This window comes from Necator americanus, chromosome III (assembly GCF_031761385.1).
Source record: "Necator americanus strain Aroian chromosome III, whole genome shotgun sequence".
NCBI lineage: Eukaryota > Metazoa > Nematoda > Chromadorea > Rhabditida > Ancylostomatidae > Necator > Necator americanus.
In genome coordinates this window covers 30,205,198-30,226,297 of record NC_087373.1, presented here as the reverse complement: position 1 = coordinate 30,226,297, position 21,100 = coordinate 30,205,198, and the positions used below count along the sequence as shown (strand labels likewise).

The 21,100-nt window shown below is 41.5% G+C and overlaps 3 protein-coding genes across 5 annotated transcripts; all 3 read right to left on the bottom strand.

The window, feature by feature from the left end:
• Positions 1 to 2,247: 2,247 nt before the first annotated feature.
• On the bottom strand, positions 2,248 to 6,462 carry RB195_011434 (uncharacterized protein; the record flags this gene model as incomplete). 2 transcript variants are annotated; one of them, XM_064192849.1, is made up of 14 exons in its annotated part: positions 2,248 to 2,409; positions 2,829 to 2,951; positions 3,007 to 3,161; positions 3,233 to 3,408; positions 3,469 to 3,626; positions 3,683 to 3,740; positions 4,694 to 4,782; positions 4,849 to 4,953; positions 5,014 to 5,172; positions 5,393 to 5,491; positions 5,596 to 5,733; positions 5,885 to 6,035; positions 6,101 to 6,247; positions 6,335 to 6,462. In XM_064192849.1, the coding sequence occupies 14 exons, from the start codon at positions 6,460 to 6,462 to the stop codon at positions 2,248 to 2,250; spliced, it is 1,848 nt and encodes a 615-aa protein (XP_064050432.1). The 2 variants fall into 2 exon arrangements, with proteins under 2 accessions (XP_064050432.1, XP_064050433.1); XM_064192850.1 differs by lacking the exons at positions 2,248 to 2,409; positions 2,829 to 2,951; positions 3,007 to 3,161; ... (5 more) ...; positions 5,014 to 5,172; positions 5,393 to 5,491 and having other exon boundaries at positions 5,654 to 5,733; positions 5,908 to 6,035.
• Positions 6,463 to 10,991: 4,529 nt separating this feature from the next.
• Positions 10,992 to 15,739, bottom strand: RB195_011433 (uncharacterized protein; the record flags this gene model as incomplete). Its single annotated transcript, XM_064192848.1, has 14 exons — positions 10,992 to 11,156; positions 11,499 to 11,621; positions 11,679 to 11,801; positions 11,860 to 12,058; positions 12,123 to 12,280; positions 12,351 to 12,408; positions 12,734 to 12,822; positions 12,878 to 12,982; positions 13,821 to 13,979; positions 14,466 to 14,564; positions 14,661 to 14,798; positions 15,183 to 15,333; positions 15,389 to 15,535; positions 15,612 to 15,739. The coding sequence occupies 14 exons, from the start codon at positions 15,737 to 15,739 to the stop codon at positions 10,992 to 10,994; spliced, it is 1,842 nt and encodes a 613-aa protein (XP_064050431.1).
• A 3,367-nt stretch (positions 15,740 to 19,106) lies between these two features.
• Positions 19,107 to 20,432, bottom strand: RB195_011432 (uncharacterized protein; the record flags this gene model as incomplete). Of its 2 annotated transcripts, none has more annotated exons than XM_013448160.1 (3): positions 19,107 to 19,247; positions 19,328 to 19,483; positions 20,337 to 20,432. In XM_013448160.1, the coding sequence occupies 3 exons, from the start codon at positions 20,430 to 20,432 to the stop codon at positions 19,107 to 19,109; spliced, it is 393 nt and encodes a 130-aa protein (XP_013303614.1). The 2 variants fall into 2 exon arrangements, with proteins under 2 accessions (XP_013303614.1, XP_064050430.1); XM_064192847.1 differs by having other exon boundaries at positions 20,337 to 20,423.
• Positions 20,433 to 21,100: the final 668 nt, after the last annotated feature.

Sequence of the window (21,100 nt, the reverse complement as noted above, 5' to 3'; positions counted from 1 at the left end):
ACATCTTCGAATGCAGTTGAAAAATGTGTACTATGGATGATTTTCAGTGTTACCATAGACGGGTCAAAACCACCTGGGACAATGCAGCGATAGCCCCCCACCCTCTCTCTCCCCCCTCGATCCTAGCCGCTACGCTCCAGCACACCGCTTCAGCGCCACCACTTACGCAATAACTCCTTGCTTAAGGTCGTTTTGATCCGACCATATAAAATCCATACATTAAGGTCCCATTCACCAATGGTCATCGGGTCCCATCCACCAAAGATAGAGTTTGGCTAGTCCAACAGCATCATCTTAGCGTTACAGATACGAGTTCGCATATGAATTTACGCATGTAAAAACCTCTGGTATTGTCAAAGTCGTATCCTCGTACTTTTGACGAACTTGTAATTCGGTACACATACATTCTGCAGTTAACAAAAGTATGACAGTAGAATCGCTGCACTATAACAAATCTCTTGATCTGATGTAGCAGTTGCAACCGTAGCGGAGTTCACCTGTTGAGCAAGAAAAAAAATTCGCTTCAATTTTTCATCTTCCTTACTAAATCAGCATGAGTCATCTGGAAATTCGTTATTCGGAGCAGTTAACAGAACATTGCAACAGTTCAATTCTCTCAAAGATTATCTGATAAATTTCTGAATAAGTTCTCGTCGAGGTAGAAAAAAGGTCCACCGCACTAGAAACCATCCAAAAGAACTCATTCAAGAAATTCCCTAAGATTTTATATTCTCCGCCGGACTGAGCATTACTGGAGAATAGAATAAAAGGTAATTACAAAAAGGTGCTTGCTCTGAAAACATGTGGATCAATGGTGGCAAATTCTTAAAGGCATCACCCCACGAATCTGAGGTGGTACGGATTTCAGGTGGAGTATTCGTATACGGGATGGGAGACTACGGAGGGTAGAGCTTCAGGCGTTTTGGCGCACTTTTTTGCACAGGGAGTTTGACTGGAGCGCGTCAGCCCTGTGCGGCGCCGCATCTTCCGGGCCGTTTTTTACGCCAATTAGGAAGAAATGGACGGAATCACCCCCATCTCCGTAGTCTCCCATCCCGTATACGAATACTCCACCTGAAATCTGCACCACTTCAGATTCGTGGGGTGATGCCTTTAAATCGCTCGCTACACATCCATCTTGTGTGATAAAAGTGAATTATTATCTAAAAATCAAATTCGTTTCCACAAAGAGGACATTATTGTATTTCACTGGTTGAAACCCTTCGAATGCTTCTTTTTCTATTTTGTTCGGTACAGAGTCAGAGTGAATGAATGTTATATTTCGAAGAAACCGAATACGAATTCACCCGACGCAAAGCCATTGCAACGAAACTAAACCCTGAACTTTTTCCCCATTCTCTTTCCTTCCTTCTTTCTCTTCGTCTCCTCGATTTCCATATTGCCATAGGTACATTTCATTCGATAAACAATTCCAAAATATCGGAATGAGTGTGAGAGAAAAAAAAATTTTGAACGATTCCCCAATGCCAGACCTGCACTGTCTCCAAGAACCTACTATCTAGAAGAACCTACTATCTACTACTATCCAGAAGTCATTGTTCACCTTGCACAATACAGTTTTTAGAGACCAATATCAAAATTTTGTAAATCAGGTCTTTTTTTTTGTTCTTAAAAGCTCATATATTGTCCGATTTTGTAGAAAAATCATAAACGCATGTGAAGCCGATAAAAAATGTCTAGAAAAATTCATAACTGTACAAAAAGTAGTCGAAACAAGACGCGAAGTTCTGAACAGGTAAAATAAGGAGATCGTAATCAAAGAAAATAACGTATACAGTCACGTCTTAACATCAATCTATAATTTCACAGATATAATCTGTAAAAATGAACTATCCGTAAAAAACTGCACCAATCAAAAAAAAAAAAATAGCGAAACATACCACTTGCAAAACCTGATAATGTTGCAAAGGACACTCAAAATGAGACCAATTATACAGTGGTAAGCTTATCAAGGATGTAACTAATAAAGATTAATGAATAGGACACCGAATGTTGCCACAAAATAAAATCCAAAGTTTTCCAATCAAATAAACTGTCAACGAAGGCCGTATGACTGTCGTCATACGTGCATATGTAAATAAAAAGCTACAAGGAATTACTGTGCAAAAAAAAAAGTAACAGTAACAGGAACTAAAATGTGTTATATTGAAGTTTTCACAACATTAGAGATCAAAGTGTATTTTAAAAAATGAGGAATTATGCTTGCTGACGACCAATTTCCTAACACTATGGACTATCCTTTTTGAAAAAAGCTTCCAATCTTCTTTTTGCGGGTGGTGACTCCGTAACAGCTTTACGAATACCTTTTCTGCGAGAAGGTTTCTCCCTCTCGATAGCGGCGGCTTTCAATTTCCGCGCTTGATTTAACTTGTGGAAATGAGCCAACTCCTATAACGTATATACATTGTCTGATATAAATAATGAACGGAACTGAAAGGAGAGAAAATGAAAAGAGTAATAATGTTGATAATGAAGGGCAATGCATTGAAATCTCCATTTCTGCACAATTCCGTGAGACAATTCAACGGAACTGGTAACTGTTGTACTCTTGAGAACAAAAAGATCCCCACTCTGAGAAATAATTAATCGTAATCATAAACCAAATTTTTGCGACTCCGAACATTCTCTTAATCCTCTCCAAGGAACATCTCTTTCCAAACTGTCTCAGTCTCAGTAAAGTCCTACACATCTGCTACAGCACTTCACAAATTATTCATTTAGGGTAAAACCCGACATCTCGGAGAGATGTCATGCTCAATTACAGGTCTTCAGTTAAATTGCTACATTGCAGGGTGCAGAAAACATACCGCCTTAATATTTGCAGGCAATTCCTCGAAAACAGCTGAAGAGATCTCTCCGACGTCACTCGACTCTAGCGCCGGAATCGCGTTTGATGTAGTCCCAAATTCAAACTGAGATGGATCATAAACCTGAGAAAATTAGGTATTTCACAACTTTTATATGATTTCGTACGCAAAAGCACACCTGCCACCCGTCATCATCTAATTCAACCTCAGCAACTTCAAAATCTCCTGCTTCCTTTAACGAAGTCTTTTGCGGAGAGCTTCCCGCAGATTTAACGCCTTCAGAAGTACTAGGCCCTTCCATAACGTCTATCACTTGTGTCCGAGATGATAGTTCTGAAGTAAAAAACGTTGGAGAGACTTCTCTGCCTCGTAAAAAACCCTAAGTGCAGGCCTTTTGAAAATACCGTTGACGAAAACTTCTGATTTTGGCGGTAGAAGTGATGATGGCTGCAACCGTTCTGCATTACTATCGCGTAGTTGTGACCGCTTTTCCATCCATTCCTTGATATTTTGTGACTGTACGCTCATACCTCCAATGAAGCGAGACGCGCTCATGGACAAATTAAATACGGGCGGAGTCCTAAAACAATGAAAGGAATCAGTTTACGGAATAGCAGAAAAAAGGATAAACCAAGACAACCATTGATCGCTCCCCGAAGGTGCTTTGTTAAAAGTCTTTGCTGCACTCCATATCACTTCTACTATGGCTTGTGGGCTATATGACCCAATTTTGAGCGTTTTCGAAGTGTGCGTTTCTCCAAGGATGCCAAAAATTACGTTTTCCGCCGTTCGTTTGTTCTGTCATCATACACAGATTATTAGTGCGAAACTTTGGAAATACTTCACATTTTCACCTTAATTTGATCTGCAACAAGCCTCTTGGATAACTCTTTCGATAGTCCTTCGATCCACCTAAAATATGACAATCCTGGGGATATGACCAAGTTGGACTAAATGTCGATCAGCAAAACACCACAAAACGTTACACAACACACTCGACTAAGATGAGAAAGCAACAGACTTGTGGAAATCTTGAGAACATCATAGTATTGAGGAAAAGAAAAAGTAGATATCTGTACTTTTAGAGAGTACATGCTATTTTTCTGAGTATCTAACAAAATATCTAATAAAATTGTCTCATAATCATAATCATGAAGCTTAAGAGAAACGTACTGGATATATCCAGAAATCTGAGCTGCTAAAAATCAATTGAGAGGCGTTTAGTTATTAATTTATGGAATTTATTTCAATCTAATCGATACAGAGACTATAAAATTCTAATTTCATTACTACTTACACAAAACTGCACTGTATTGAACCCGTTTCCACAATCTGGACCTTAAAGGAAGTTTACCACAAAAATTTACGATGTCGAGATCTCTTCACGAAAAGATAGGGCTAGGCGTGTAGAGTACGAGCGCTCAATTTCCCTTAATTATCCGGGCGTAGAAAACAGGATTGTCGATCAAATCTTCCTACGAGGCACCTTACAACGCGCCGGTCCCTTCAGCAGCATATTTATTGCTTTTACTTATAAAGGCTGTTGAAGGTACCATTAATTTTCCTCCGCTTCCTCGCAAAGGAGGCGCATATACAAGTGACGCATTATGAGGTATCTTTTAGACAAATTCCATCGACAAAGCTGTTTCCTACGCCATTTTTCAGAACAATTTGAGAAAGCGCCGCGCTCATGTTCCTGATCTATAATCCTAATCCTAGCTTTCAGTGGAGAGTTCTCAACACCGTCAATTGTTTGATATTTTCCTCCTACCGTTCGTATGCCCCCTTAAATTTTATAGGTAGCCTTCATTCACGAAATAGTTTACGCTGAAGGCACAAATACATTACTTCATCACAATACTCACCTCCGAACCTCAGCCACGGTAGTCAACGCGTTTTTCCCAGGAAAGTTCTTACTAACTGCTATGGATAGTTGGTTGTTGCGCGGTTTCACCTAAAATCACCTTCTCATACCTCATTCATTTTAAAATTATGATGGGTAAAATTATTCGATATTCACAGGTTCATCGTCATGTCCTTTCGCCAACTGACTAATCCATTGTGCGTGCCCTCCAAAGTGTAGTTCGAGCATTTCGTAAGGAATAGTAGCCAGATCACCCATTGTCTACGGTAGCATAAATCATGAGGTATTTGACTACTGCTAAAGCAACAACGCAAGACTCACCCCAACAGCCAATCTATCCTGTATTTTATGGCCAAGTTTTCCTCCCAGCATTCGTACGTCACCTACTGGAGTACCTTCAAAAATGACTGGCACATAGTCAAAGGGTATAACAGTTTGTTGGCGGGGTTTATGGCGTGCACAAACCAACTTGGCCAACATCTGAAAATAATCGAAAGTCAGTTAATTCCACGACTTTTGAAATATACAACAGATATGCATAAACGAAACGAAAGCGAAAAGGCACAGCAGTTAATTCCAGGTTTACAGATGACTTCTCGACTGGATTCAACTTTGTAACAAATGACCCCGACATCATTCAGAATAATGAAAGAACTTCCAACTTCTTAATTAGATCTAAATTTTTCCTCCTCATCCTAACCTTGTTGTTGCCAACTCCTCCAGAGCAGAAGAATTTAGTACGCTCGCGAATCTTTGCGCGCATCTGTTCGATGGTTTGAGCCGCGATGGCAAGACGTAGCTAGAAATTCATCAATTAACAAAGTATAACACAATGTACCTGTTGTACAAAAATTCTACGTCTGATAGTCAGCGCGACAACTATTAGAGCGGAGTGAGACGAACATGACTGATTTCTGTTGCGCACCGAACATCGAGCCATCTGCGAAGATTTGCTTCACGGTCATACGCGCCTTCGCTGTTCTTGTCGTTTCCATCTGCCAGATGAGTAGCGGGAAGAGTGAGGGATAAATCGCTGGTGATCTAAAATAATAGTAGCTGTTGTATGCTACTTTCACAAAGCATATATTTCCAGTAGCTCCACAGCTCTGCTCTGAATCGCTTCTTCACGACGATTTTCTTCGTTCTGGACTCTAGCTAGATAATTTCTTTGGTATTTGTTGCGGTAACTCACATTTTGTAAGAGTTGTAACGCACCAGTTTCTAGTATTTTTTTGTCGACCAATTCAGTTAGATCCAAAAATGCTTCATCAACCGAAGCACGTTCCACAATGATTCGCTGGTCAAAGGCATTTAGTACGTCGAATACTTCCGCGCTTGCATCCCTAAAAACAATTATACGTGTTTAACATATGCGACTTTGAAAATAGTGAAGGAAAACAACACTTACCTGTACTTCTGTATGTCTGCCTTGTCTATGTGTTCTCCTTGTGGGACAAAACATACGTTGAGTTCAGGGCATTTCGTTTTCGCTTCTGGAATCATCATCCCTCGCTTCACACCAAACTTTCGTGCTTCGTAACTCACAGCTATGATTCTGAAATGAAACAAAAAAAACTCCAAGCCTAACTGTAAGTTGTGTAGGCTCAGTTCAACCATTTCCATACAACTATTACAAACTCACCCTCCTGGCGAACCTTCTCTTGCGTGTTGAACCACAGCCACAGGAGTGTCCCATAACTCTGGACGCTCACGTTGTTCCACTTGAGCATAGAAGCAATCCATATCAATAAGACCGATCACACGCTCCATTCAATTCCAATAAAAATTTACTTCTTTACGGGGCTCTGGAAGCTGTCAGACAACGTAAAATGCAAATAATTGACTTCGAGTACAACACAAACATCCGAAAAGGAGAGTTGGAGTTGCTAAACTAGAGTTCATTTCCAAGACTCATTTGCAGAACGATGCTATTTTTGAACGTTCCAAGAGCATTAAAACGAAGCTTAATGTACTACAAAAAAGACTAGTTCAAACATTCTTTTGTTCTGGAACCACCACCGTTCTTCTTTGTTTTCTGTTAGTGGGCCTATGACTTCTTCAGATAAACCTTTATTTGGCGGCTTTTCGCCTCTTCGGACAGCAATTGAGGCTTAAACAGTCCTAAGTCAACCTCTTTGCCGAAACGTCCGACAATTAATGGTTCCATCCAAAAATTTTACAGATGCACCAACAAGAAAAAAAAGCGGAGAACTCTTATGTGGGAGAACAGACATTGTAAAACGACTGTTGTGTATGAAAATGAATGCTTCGGTTGTAATGATTTACGTGATGAGGAGAAAATTGAATTCCCAATGTACCCAATGAAAGTTAAAGTGGCAGGGAACAAAAGGGAGATTTGGAAACTAGTCAACAGCGGAAATGGAGTGAGAGCGTCTGACGTGACATGCAAACGTTTAACATACTAAGCCACAAATCCAGCTAAAAAAAAACTCCCGAATGATTTCATAAAGCCTTGATTGTGGATTTTGATTTTTTTTTTTTGGCAGTGACGGGCTTTAGATTAAGCAGGAAATTGGTTTGGTGGTAATTATGTTTGGCAGTGTATAGTGCGGTCAAAACGACCTGGATCCAGGTCCAGTTCTTGCGTAAGCGGCTGTATTCGAAGCGGAGCGGTTGAACTACCGGCTTCGCTCGAGCAGAACCTGCTAGCTCCATTCATCTTCGGAGTCCGCTCAGCTCCACCTTGAAATTCCACCTCGAAAATAGCCGCCGACTCAACCGCTCCGCTTCGAGCGCAGCCGCTGCACCAGTTCTCAGGTCGCTTTCACTAGACTACAGAAATGAGGCGGCGAGTGACGAGATAATTTTATAGTGGTTGCTTAGAAGCCAAGAATTATAACAGACTTTCTCTTAACAAATCAAGAAGATGGTTCAGAGAAGTTTGTATTTTTAAAACAGACAATAAAAGAGAGCAGGCGAGTTGAGATATCCGTAATCTTTAATTTCTGCTAACAACTTAGACACTCTAGGTCTCAATAATTCAACAGTGTTGAGCTATACCACAATAAATATCTACGTTTACGAGACCACTTCTTAGAATCATAGAAGTCAATGATAGCCCTAGGGACTCTGAAGAAGGCAGCGAAGTCGAAACGCCAAGCCATAGCATAGTAATCCAACTAATAACTTTGCTGACTGAACAGATATAACAGAAGCACTACTGTCAACTTCTCGATTGTTTCCTGAGCGCATTCGATTTGAGCAGAACACAGAGGAGTGGATGTTGGCAGAGTAGGTATAGTAAGGTTAAAACGACACAGGATCGAAGGAGGACCCTTGCTGGCACTAAGGAGTTGTTCTTCGAGTCTAAACCTACAAGCTGTGGTACCAAGTAAATGCAACCTTCCCAGAAAGATGGAACACTGTGATAGGCATTAATGGTGAATACATTAACCATTGATCGTCAATGTGCGACTAACAAGCTATGTAATTCTAAGGAGTATGCGTGGGCAAAAAATACACGTAGCCAACTTAGTAGGTCTTACGATATATCCAAAGTAATCGCATTAAATAGGACGAAAAAGGTGTCTCGCAAGTGTTTTGTACATCTGAAACCTAACAAGTCTCAGAACGGCCTTCCTTTGCTCAAAATGATGAAAGGGATAGAAGGAGGATTATCCTACCATCACCTGGCGATACCTCCTCTTCGGGCGCAGCGGAGATGCGATGCGCCTGGCTGAACAGGCAATACTACGGTAGAGCGCGCAATTGTCATGTATGCAGAAATGGGCGCTACCTCGTCTGTGCAAATAGTGATGGAACAGAGACGGATCTGCTCTTACTTTTTAACGATACATAATACGCAATGTCTTGAAAATAATTCAGGCTACGGAATTCGTCATCTTATCCAAAAAGGGAAAAAAGACATTTCAATAGCTACGTTCACCGTCAAATAGTTTATGATGGCACTTTCAACGTACGCATTTTGATTCGCAGCAAAATCTCTTTGATGACGATTGCAACGGTGTCCCATGCGGTCATCTGTTATCATTTCGCATGATGGCAGCAGATGTCCGAGTGGTTCCTCAATTAGTAATGGTAGATTTCTTCCTTATTTCTTAATTCTGAACTACAGATATTATTTCAGAAGTGCACTTAGGATCTAAAACCAATAGACGCAGTAATCAAGCTTCACCAAAAAAAGAAGTTTGATCTTGAAGACCCTGGGGTAAAAATGAAGTGACTAACATGCAGGTTTTGACAAACTAATATGTAAAACTCTTTCGTGAAATGTTCTCTCTACAAGTCTATAATTCATCTCAATCTTGTATGAGGCGCTGTTCCCTCTTCCATCGGTCGACGGGGGTACATTCGATAGGGCGACATGGCCGATAAACCCGTCGAGGCTTTTTTTGTTTTTTTTTCTTCTGTGTGGTTTTAATTCTCTCTGTGTGATTGCGCATGACTATGATTATTTCGTAGTATAGTTGCAGCAAAATCTTTTCTTCGTCGACATCATCACCAACGCTCTGTCGATTATGGTCTCATGGATGGGTAGAGGTGACGTAGTGTCCGCTTAAACCGAAGACGTAACGCTTCTGGCTGGCAGAACACATTCGAAGGCGACTTTACGCACTGATTGTCATCTACATAAGCACCAATGAACATCATCACTTCATCTATGCTAAATTATCTACATGGACAATTGATTCCAGAAATCCTTGCACAAGGTGATTGAACAAAAAAAAATCCGTTAAAAAGAATAAAGGATAAAGTCGCTGGCGTATCAATCCAATTGAGGTGCGCCAACGCGTTTTACTGGAATTCGTAATCGTTGAGGTTTTGGAACGCGGGTTGGCCTGTACAATGACTTGCGGGTGCCAGCCGATGATCAAGTCAGTGTTTTTATCCTCCCATACAAATCCAGTACCAATTTATCGATCCCCGAAGGGATGAAAAGCTTGGTTTGCACAAGAGCGGTTTCGAACTCTCGACCGTGTGGCTACAACGGACCTCTAACCGACTGCGCCACACCCACCCCAAAAAAAAAAACTTTTAATTTTTACTGCCACAAAATTTTCATTGCTTTAGTGAATTGAGTGATTAGATTGAAGAGGGGCCGCGCCTACTTCACACGTACTCTCTATTTTCGAGATCTTGCGTAGTAGATGTTAGAACACGGTGGCAGTAAAAATAAAAAGTTTACGCATAATGAGCAAGATTCGCGAAGACTACGCTTACTGTAGTGTCGCGAACTATAACGTATACAAATACTCTAAAGAGTAAGTGATAATGAAGACTTTCAGAACTGGACGTTGGTATAAACCCGATCAGGAACAGCTCATGGACTCATCTGTTTATCAGTAAGTCTAATAGTAGCGAGAGAGCATCACCACGGAATATCAAATTCCCACTCTTGCTTACTTGTCACATCGACTACACGTACCCTATTGTTCCAAAAGTGGAATCCTTTTTTTAATAACGAATTAAACACTCCCAACATTCAGTGATCGATGCCCAAAACTACGACAAAACTGACTACTTAATGCGGTAAACATTTAACAATTTAACTAATACTCCAGTACGAAAGAGTTCTAAAATCAGCACATTTCCCTTCTCGACGACTTTAAAATAGTGATATTGAGAACACTCGTCAAATAAGCACATATAGACCTCATGTCTCATGCAATTTCGTTCAAAGTACTCCGTATTCTTTTTTTTAATAAATAAAATGTCTCCAACAAAAAACAAACTCACTTCCAACTATAAATAAATAGTTCGCGTGGGCACAACTTTTTCCTACATACTGTTTCTACAGTACGTGAGACTTTATGCGAGGTATCTGCAAGGTACTCATTTGCAAGGGTGAAAGTGTAACTCGTGTTCGGAACAGCTTGGTCTTTTTTTAAGTTGGAAGATATGAAAAATGTATACAGGACACATGCAAAGAAAAAAAAAACAAAGTAAAGCACTTATTATCAGAATTCTACAGGGAAACAAGACAGAGAAGCCTTGGACCAGAAACATTCCACGAAGAGATCATAAGGAATAATGTGTATAATATCCTTCTTGAAATCAATTCTATAAGGTTACATTTCACCACATCAAGAATGTAATGGAGTTTATGAGGAACACGGTCAAGCTAAAAATGATGCTAAACAGTGATTTTCATGAATATACGGTGCTTTGTTTTGAGTGATGATTCTGCATGCAAAAGTATAAAAAAAGAACCCGTGTATCTTCACACTTTTGTTTGGAAAGATACAGAATGGTAACATGATCAACGAATGAAGATAGATGAGTCATCATCTGCGAAAAAAAATAAAGTGAGGACCTTGTTAATTATCTCTTTTGAAAAAGGCTTCTATCTTCTTTTTCGCTGGTGGCTCCTTCGCGGTGGTCTTAGAAATACGCTTTTTACCAGATGGTTTCTCCCTTTCGCGTTCGAAAGCAGCTGCCTTCAGTTTCCGCGCCTGTTCCAGCTTGTGGAAATGTGCAAACTCCTAAAATATAGATGAACTCCTCCAAAATGCTAGTCGCATGATAAAAAATTAGAGGAGAATAAAAAGAAAGAGAAAGGAGAAGCAAAGTACTTAAGCTTCTTTTATCGTCTGAGCAACTTTGTAGAGAATTTGGATGGTTTTTCGATGCAATTTTTTTTTCAACACTGACAGTCGTACTCAAGAACGTCAGTATCTGACAAACGAAGATCTGTTCTAGAGACCGATTATAGGACTTTGGATCTCTATACCTTTTCTTTTTTCTCTGACAAGACAAAACTTGTAGAAATTCAATTTCTAAACATATTGCAAATATTAGGAAACCAGTAATAATCAGAACATTACCGCTTTGATATTTGCAGGTAATTCCTGAAAGACAGCAGTAGAAATCTCTCCAATATCGCTCGATTCCACCGCTGGAATCGCAGCTGAAGTAGTCGTAGATTCAAATTGAGCTGGATCATAGACCTGAAAGAATAGAGCATTTTACAAGACAGCTATGCAGTTTCATGCTAAGGCGTCTACCTGCCATCCATCGTCATCTATTTTAACCTCAGTTGATTCAAGATCTGTCTTCCTTTTCCTTGGTGGAGCTTTTTTCGGAGAGTTATTAACTGGTACATCAACTCCAGAAGTGCTGGGACCTTCCTTAACGCCACTAGTTTGACTAATTTGTAACCAGGAACGAATGAGGCTCGTAACGTACCAGGTCAGCAGGTCTTTTCAGAACGCCTTTTACAAATATTCTGGGTTCTGGTGCGGCAGACGGTGGCTGTAACAGTACTCTGCCAGCTTCTAATTGTTCCAGACGCTTTTCTACCCATTCCATAATGTTTTGTGACTGCACGCTCAGACCTTCCGTGAAGCGAGAGGCGCTCATAGTTAAATTGTACACCGGCGGGGTCCTAGAAAAGTTAAAAGACCCCATTTGGAAGAAACCGAAAGTTTGAATCGAGAAGAGAAACTGACCACTGATCGCACCCCAATGGTGCTTTGTTAAAAGCCTTTGCTGCACTCCACATCACTTCTGCTATGACTTGCGGACTGTACGAGCCAATTTTGAGCGTTTTCGAAGTGTGAGTTTCCCCAAGAATGCCAAAAATTACATTTTGCGCCGTTCGTTTGTTCTGCAATCGCAAAGAAGAACAAAAAAACCCTGAGGATTTTATGAACAATCCATTCGCAGTTCATCCTCACCTTCACTTGGTCGGCTACAAGCCTTTTAGATAATTCTTTCGATAATCCCTCGATCCAACTGAAATGAAACTAATCTGAAGAAACTGTTAAGTTCAACAACAATAGAGAATATTTCTCTGATTCGACCAACAGTAGAAATAGAAGGAAATAGCAGCATAAAGACGGTACTAGATAGAGGTTTGAAAACCTACGGTTATCTAGAACTTGGAAAAATTTCCTGCCATACTATGATGGATCGATAAAACGCGCGACGAAAGGTCCTTCGAGAAAAAAAATGTCGCAAAATTTTGTTATTTAGAATTGTACTTCACACGCAGTCATCAAATGCCGATGTTTCATGCGAAAAATTCCAGTGCATAAACAACTGCAACACAGACACTCACCTCCGTACCTCAGCAACGGTTGTTAATGCATTTTTTCCTGCGAAGTTCTTGCTAACCGCTATGGACTGTTGGTTACTGCGGATTTTCACCTTAAAAAAACCCTTCTTAGCACTCAATTCTTTCCAGAATGTAGAAAAGAATTACTGGTTCATCATCATATCCTTTTGCCAGTTGACTAATCCATTGCGCCTGTCCTTCAAAATGTTGTTCGATCATTTCGTAAGAAACTGCTGCCAGGTCACCCATAGTCTAGAAGTGTTAACTGATGCTGTACTTCACCTAAAGAACGGGACATCGCAACATCACACAATTACAGTACTAGGTAGCTTTCACACAAAACTTTCCGCAAGGGACCACTTAGCAAATGTCGCTCATTTGCAGCATGTCTTCAGCCTCACTACTGTAATTTTAAGATCTGTTCTGTTCATTGGTGACGTGAGCCTTAGATGCTGAACTGAAAATAGGTTGCAGAGGGATGTGCTTCACATACTTATTGATGCCATTTATTGTGAGTTGTACTCACGGACGCACCAATATCATACTATAATAATACCAATATCATAATATAATATTTTTCAGTAGGACACTTACGCACTTTCTTGTTGTCTTTATTAGTTGGCTTGAATTCAGTGTCATTATTTCAGATGCGCTGAGTGCAAATGATGATACAGTTCTTGTGAGGTTCTTTGAATGATGTGTAGGAGCACCCGTTCTCACTGAGAAAGACAAAGCGCCTTCCTCCAGCAAGCAAAAAAGCAAAAAATGAAATGAAATCCGGAAGAAGTCAGTCGTGAAAGTAGTGCTGAAGTGCAAGAGACAACTTTGAGTGTGAAGTTTAGGTCAAGTCGAGATGCTATTATTCAGTTGTACTTTTCATGGATAAAAGAAATAACACACTTTATGGTTGAGTCAGCACTGTTTCATTGATCATTGAATGTATGGGATAACACGGTGGTTTTGGTTTGGTATGGTTCGATTAAGTTAATTCGACTACGCGAAAATTTAAAATGCGACCGGAACTATAGGTCCAGTAGGGGAAACTTTCGCGATACCCATAGCACTGTTTACTGAAAGTTTTAAAATTTACCGCGACACCCAGTCTGTCTTGTATAGCATGACCGAGTTTTCCTCCCAGCATTCGTACGTCAACGACTGGAGTCTCTTCGAAGATGACGGGTACAAAATTGAACGGGATTATCGTTTGCTGGCGTGGCTTGTGGCGAGCACATACTAACTTGGCTAGCATCTTAAAATAGTTGGATAGTAGCTCCGTTACGTGGTTATCATTTGAACCCATAATAGATATGCTGTTAGATCTACCATTACATTTAAAGGAATGAAAACAAAGAAGATACAAAAGATCTGGAATCTGCATGGAATCTGCCTCGACCTGATTTAACCACATGTTATCACTGTGGTCATCTATCATGTGTAGTAGATATGAGATGAAGATCATTCTCAGATTAAAATTTTGATAGATGCTTTTTCATTCTTACACTTAAGCGGAATCTTGTCTTGTGGTGGGATAAAACGACATGAAGCACGGTGCAGTTATGTAAGAAGCTGCGCTCGAGGCAGCGGTGGAGCTACCGATCGGGATCCAAAGGGATCATCGCGAACTGCAGCAAAGAACAGTGCTAGTAATGGTTTTCGCTTGATTCTGAACGCTTCGAGCGCAGCCGCTTGCGTAACTGCACCGGTCGTTTTGACTCGACTATACTTATTCTCTTACTTTATTGTTCGCAACTCCTCCGGAGCAGAAGAACTGAGTGCACTCGCGGATTTTTGCACGCATCTGTTCCATGATTTGTGCTGCGATTGCAAGGCGCAGCTAGGAGTTCACAATTATATGAAAAGCGAAACTGTTTATACCGCAAAAATACGGTGCCTACAAGAAAAAAGCGATCAAGATTTGCTTGAAACAAACATGGTTGACTTCCCTTGCGCACCAGATATCGAGCCAGCTGCGAAGGCTTGTTTCACGATCATAGATATCTCCGGCATTCTTGTCGTTTCCATCTGCGATATGAGTAGTAGGCAGAGCAAGTGGTAGATCGTTGGTGATCTAGAAGAGTTGAGAAGGGGAAACACATGTCACACAGGTTCAAAAGAAAAACACATTTTTCCAAGTCAAAGTATAACAGAGTCAAAGCAACATGAAGCACTGTGAGGTTGCGTATGCGGTGGCGTTCGAAGCGGTACGGTGGGGCGCAGCGTTTGGAATCGAGGTAGGGCCCCTGCTACCATCATTCATTGCTGCGGTTCGCTATGGTCCTACCTCAATTCCAACCGCTGCGCAACTCTTCGAGTGCAATCGTTTGCACAACTGCACCGTACTTCGTTTTGACCCGACTATAATAGCCGAAACAACGGTAAGGAAAATCACTTTTTCAGCAAACTCTACATTTCTTCTCGACGCTCAATCTTGGGGCTTATCATATTTACTTACATTGTGCAGAAGCTCTGTTGCACCAATTTCTACGATTTTCTGATCGACCAACGCAGTTAGATCTAGAAATGCTTCATCAACTGAAGCCCTTTCCACAATGATACGATCGTCGAAAGTGTATAAAACGTCAAAGATTTCTTCACTTGCATCCCTTAAATAGGATAATGGATATAAACGATCCTGATAGACTTAAATGTACGACCCACCTGTACTTCTGGATATCAGCCTTATCAGCATGTTCCCCTTGAGGGACATGACATATATTCAGCTCTGGGCACTTGGCCTTTGCATCCGGAATTGTCATCCCCCTCTTCACACCAAACTTTCGAGCTTCGTAGCTCACAGCTAAGATCCTAAACGAGGGTGCAAAACATTTAAATTGAATGATAATCCCACATGAAATTATCGCTGTAACCATCGAAAACTAACACTCTAGATGTCATCGCGCCAGTGTGCTGGGCTACAATTACTGGAGTGTTCCATAGCTCTGGCCGTTCACGCTGCTCCACTTGAGCGTAGAAGCAGTCCATATCGATTAGGCCAATCACACGATCCATTGTGAAGGAATTAGGTCCCTTCCATTAAAATCTGGAATTTGATAAGTAGCTCAAGAGAGGGATATAGATATCGATATCATCACGGAGAAGTCAAAGTGTTAACTATTCGATAGGGTGAAGCCACAGAAAATTATGTGCGCTAATATCAGGGATGGGACCAAAGTCGACCAATGGTTGTAATAGTCGGGTCAAAACGACATGAAGCACGGTGCATTTGCGTACGCGTTCGAAACGGTGCGGTGGAGACAGCAGTTGGAGCCGAGGTGGGACCATCGCAAACTGCAGCGATGGGTGGTGACAGTAATGGTTCCAGGCTCCTAAGCGCTACGCTCCACCGCACGCCTCGAGAGAAGCCGCGTACGCAATTGCACTATGTTTCATGTCGTTTTGACCCGACTATACGTGTTTGAAGAAAACTGACGTGAAAATTGCTAATGTCAATGGCGGATAATGCATGTGACGCCATTAAGGTTCATGGTCCAGCCCTACTTTGTGTTGCAAATAAAGCGTTGGATTTACCGCAGGTATCCAACTCGGCACTGATGTAGTCGGGTCAAAACGACATAAAGCTCAGTGCAGTTGCGTAAGCGGCTGCCCTCGTGGTGGCGCGGTGGAGCTTTGGCTGTAGTCTGATGGGTGGTGCTAGCAAGGAGGATTTTTGCTGGATCCAAATTGATCTCAGGCCATAGCTCCATCGCACCGCTTCGAGTGCAGCCGCTTACGCAACAGCACCGGGCACTTGTCGTTTGGACCCGACTATGGTGCCTCCTTTTTCCTGATTCAAATCGACTTCGAAAGATGCCCTAATGTATCGTAGGTGGCGTACCTGAGTCAGTACGCGTGTCTCCCACAGTTATTTCTACTCGTAGCGGTCAACCCTGGAGAGCAAAAAGTTATAACAGTGTGATTTCAAGGATGGTGCTTTTCACGCTACCTGTAGTAGGGTCAAAACGATGTAAAGTACGGTGGATTTGCGTAAGCGGGTGCGCCCAAGGTGGTGAGGTGGAGCGTAGCAGCTAGGATCGAAGGGGACCCCTGCTTGCAACACTCATCGCTGCAGTGCGCGGCGGTTCCACATCGGTCAGAACCACCACGGTCCACCCCACCGCTTCAAGCGCAGAAGCTTATGCAACTGCACCGCGTTCCATGCCGTTTTGACGCCATAAATCATACAATATATTGTAGTTGTCGTATTAAAAAAAACACAGCCGGGTCAAAAGTTTGATGCGGCTTAACTCAAAGCTGCGCGGTAGAAATAGCGTTTCCAATCGAGTAGGAGCCCGCGCTAAGTTCACTCATATTTAGATTCGAAGTGGAGCTAACCATAATTCCACCTCAATCGTAATCGCTCACTTTTCCGTACCTCATCAACTACAGCCGCTTATGCAACAGCGCCAAGCTTCAGATTCTTTCACCTAGACTATAACAGTTGGGAGGATTTTAAGTTTACAAGTCTTTCAAGGACGTACACCCACAACAGCGCAAAATTTTAAGGGAAATAACTGCGATTGTATATTATTAAATAATTGAAAACTTCAATTTGCAAACATTGCAAATCTTATTTCTAGAATCTTAGATAAATTCTAGAAATAAGATTTGCAATGTTTGCAGTTAGAATTGTTTGCCGCATTATACAAAACTGAGAAAGAGATCATGACGTTTGGATCACTGTCGTTGAGGCAATCTTGTCATTCTTGAGTGAGCATTTCATCAATTTTCTGACCCAACAAGCGCCGTCGGTTTCTTAACTCGAATAGCCAAACTACCGACGCACACCATATCAACAAGGAACCACCAACTCAGCCGGAGGTTCTGGTTTGTGTGGAGAAAGCGGAGAATACAAGAATACAAAAGCTGGCGGAGACTGAGGTTTTGGAACTGCCTGTTAAACATCAGAACAAAGTACTTACAGTGAACAAGTCAATTTTCATCCTGATCAGTGTCCAGATGATCACTGTTAAGAAAGTGACTGAACTTTGGTGGCAGTACTCGAAACCTATACGCCTAGGTTTTTTTTTGTTCTTGCAAACCACTTTCGATTCTCCTCATCGAGGTAATCATTTCAAGCTTGTCTGATGGAATTCTAAGAAAGTTGGTTCAACTGAGAGACGACATGGACAGAAGAACGAACTGCGGCTGGAACACCAGCCGGATGTACTTCACCCCTCGAAGCGGAAGCTGGAGCAAGGCGAGTGGCTGTAGCGAGACCTTTTCTCTGCAACTTTGCCGTCGACGACATCATACAAAGAACAACTGAACAGTTTCCCGCCAAGTTGTCTTAGCATAACCACAGTCGACAGTATCAACAATGTGCCATCGCCGATTTCAAGCAGATAGCAGTTGCTCAGTGACTTACAGAAAACCTATGGGAAGCATCAATATCTCGCGCCGCCTTCCAGAACAGTTAAGGAAGCCTTCCTTTGCTTTTTTGCTTACATTATGAAGTTTACCCGACCGTCTTGTCCAAGTTGTCTCGGAAATTCTCTCAGATCCAAACTGGAAAAAGCCACCTAGTTACCAAAGGAGTTTCTGGACAGAAGTGTTGAAAGAACATAGATACGATAGTCGAAGCCGGCGCTCCTACCCACTTCACATTAGGACAATTAACGAAGGAGCTCCTTTCACTTTTGGACGGCGAAAAGATCCCATCACTTGAGCTGCATCCCACGACCCAGACCCCTTCACCAGAGGCTCCGGCTCCTCCCTATCACAGCCCTATCCTATCATGTGAAGAAGATCTGAAGTCTCCAAGTTGGGCTGAAGGTACTTTGAAAAGCAGTTTAGATGAGATATAAGGTGCCGCACAATAGCTCTTGCTATATCGCATAGAATCCAACCATTCGCCTCTGTTCCAGAATGTGCCCGAGTATGTTCAAAGCCAACTTGCCACGTGTAAAGTTCATCCAAGCGAGTTTGTAGGCCTGTCCACCGATTAAATCAATAAACTCAGAATGACCAACGAAATAGCACAGTAGCACATTCTGGACTTGTTGATTTCGTCTTCCCCATTCGAAAGATTGCAGCAAATTTACATGCTAGTCGAGGATAAAAGTTAACAAAATTAATGGAAACTAGACCTCTCTTGAATAGCATGCATTACCACCGATCACATTTTAAAGTTACACAATGACCCAAACTGATAGTTCGCCATATAATGCTGAAGTGTCCTTCAAGGATTTTGTTTGCATCGAATTAGTCGGTAACAGTATCCAACTACAATGCTGTTGTTATAATATAAAATTCGCTGGACCTAATAAGTAGTTCTCCGCATTTTTATTACTAAGCCTACAACAGTATTTTGAAGCTGGGTTACTGTCTATAACAAAAATTGACTAAAACAACAACAATTTATTTGTAACAATTAACTTTAGAAGAAAAATCCAAGAATTTTCCCTCCAAGATGTTTCTTCCTAGCTTCCTCATGATCCATAATACCCGCTGACGTAGTTAGGATGAGGTAACCGAACTGTCGGGAGGGGAGCAAGTTAGTGGTGTACTGCTCGATATCCTAAACAGAGCCGAATGTAGCTGAATAAACTAATTTAAAAAAAAAACAACGTAGTATCTTCCTTGTATATCTCCACAAACCTTGAGCTTGATGTCAAATCGGGGAGAGATAACAGAGCATTTGTTAAGTCGGCCATTGAGGTTCACGACAATTTTGCCTGCGCGGTGGTCATCAACAATTTCGAACTCTCCGATGTAACCATGTTTCATCATTACCGTCAAAAATCGTACAATCACCTGGAAAATGAAGTATCTACGAATATTTAGGAGAGAATTTTGTAGCGGGCCACACAGTCGCGCGCTTGTTTCTGGAAGTTGATAACAATGCCAGTCCGAGCCCTAAGACCTAAGCATTAGTCTTAGAGGATCTATGAAATGTACGGTAGAGTTACTAAGAGAAAAAAGGAAGTTAGAGCCTACAGAAATCAGAGCACGACTAAGTTATCCAACTACATTTTCCCCAACATTTGGTTTCTGCAGTGCCTAAACCGTACGAGGACTGTATGAGTTATGAGTTATCAAAGTAACCCGAGAATAACTAGCTCAGGTGCTTGGCAAGATATAAATTCACCAGAACCTAGCATTGCGAATCTATTCGCCTATAACCTTGTAGAAAAATCCCCGTTTTGCTCTGCAAACACCCCAGACATAGAACAGATTTGCTTTGTTCTCAAAAGGAGAGCATTGGGGAAGCAATTCGCATATAACAGTAGAGAAACATTATTCAGATCTAGGAATCGACCACAACTGAAAAAAGTCGTTCATAGTATATTCCGAAAACTACATTTTTTAAAGGTAAATTTCAGCCCAGAACCATCAACATACCCAATGCAAAGCCGTCTTCTACGGTTTCGAAGCAGTTTCCATTGGACATCAGCAATATTAATTGCAGATGAACCAAGGGTGTCTTCAAGACTGATACTAGTCCACTTTATATCTACAACACTTTTAAGAGACTAGTAAATGACAAGTGGACTACATATAGTCCTGAAGAGCCTTGGTCCGTTCGGACCGAGGCTCGATACTATTCTAAAAGAAAGTGGAATGAAGGGAATTAGTATGGGAACCCCAATCGAACTCGAAAATCTACCTTAGATGCTGGTCGGATAAGGACTTGTCGCTTCCCTCGTTTTTCGGCATTGTTGATGCAGTTGAGGGCATCGGCGAGGACGTTCATACGCACCATTGTCCCGAAGTTTTAGCTGGAAATATTCGTGTGACTTCTGCGACCGGAGATTAGAACAAACACAACGTCAAATATTCACGAGAAGGAACTAACGACATCCATAAAAAGCGCAGCACCAAAGTGAAAGGATCACCCCAAATTCACTGCGGAGTTGTGCGATTGGAAACGGATACTCAGTCATTGGAAGCAGCGCGGCAGTTTCTGAGTGGAGCATGAAAACTACTGCTGAATTTTTCTGTCCCCGACATGCATTTGTCGGTTTTTTTTTTCTCGTCTTTTCTTTTTTATTTCATTCGAAGTGCATTACTGACTTTGTTGGGATTTATGGTTAAAGAGGGGGGACTGCGCTGATATTCTCATTGTTTGGGAACTAAGAGTGGAAGTGTGTGACACGACTCCATTTTTAGTGCAGCATCGAACGACACATTTAGCTAGACTATGTACTAGTTGGGTTGTTTCGAAGAGTTCATAAGCCTCAAAACACGTTAGTTTCGAGAGCATACTTTGTGTTGTGGATTCCTTTAAACACGAAAGTTCTATACATCTCCTCATCAGATTGTTCTTAGTGATTATTACGCCTCACGATGGGGGCTCATCTGTATTCTTGACTTTTTTCAAAATTGTATGCTATCCTTTCTGTGCCAGTGTAATGTCTTGATTCAGACCTC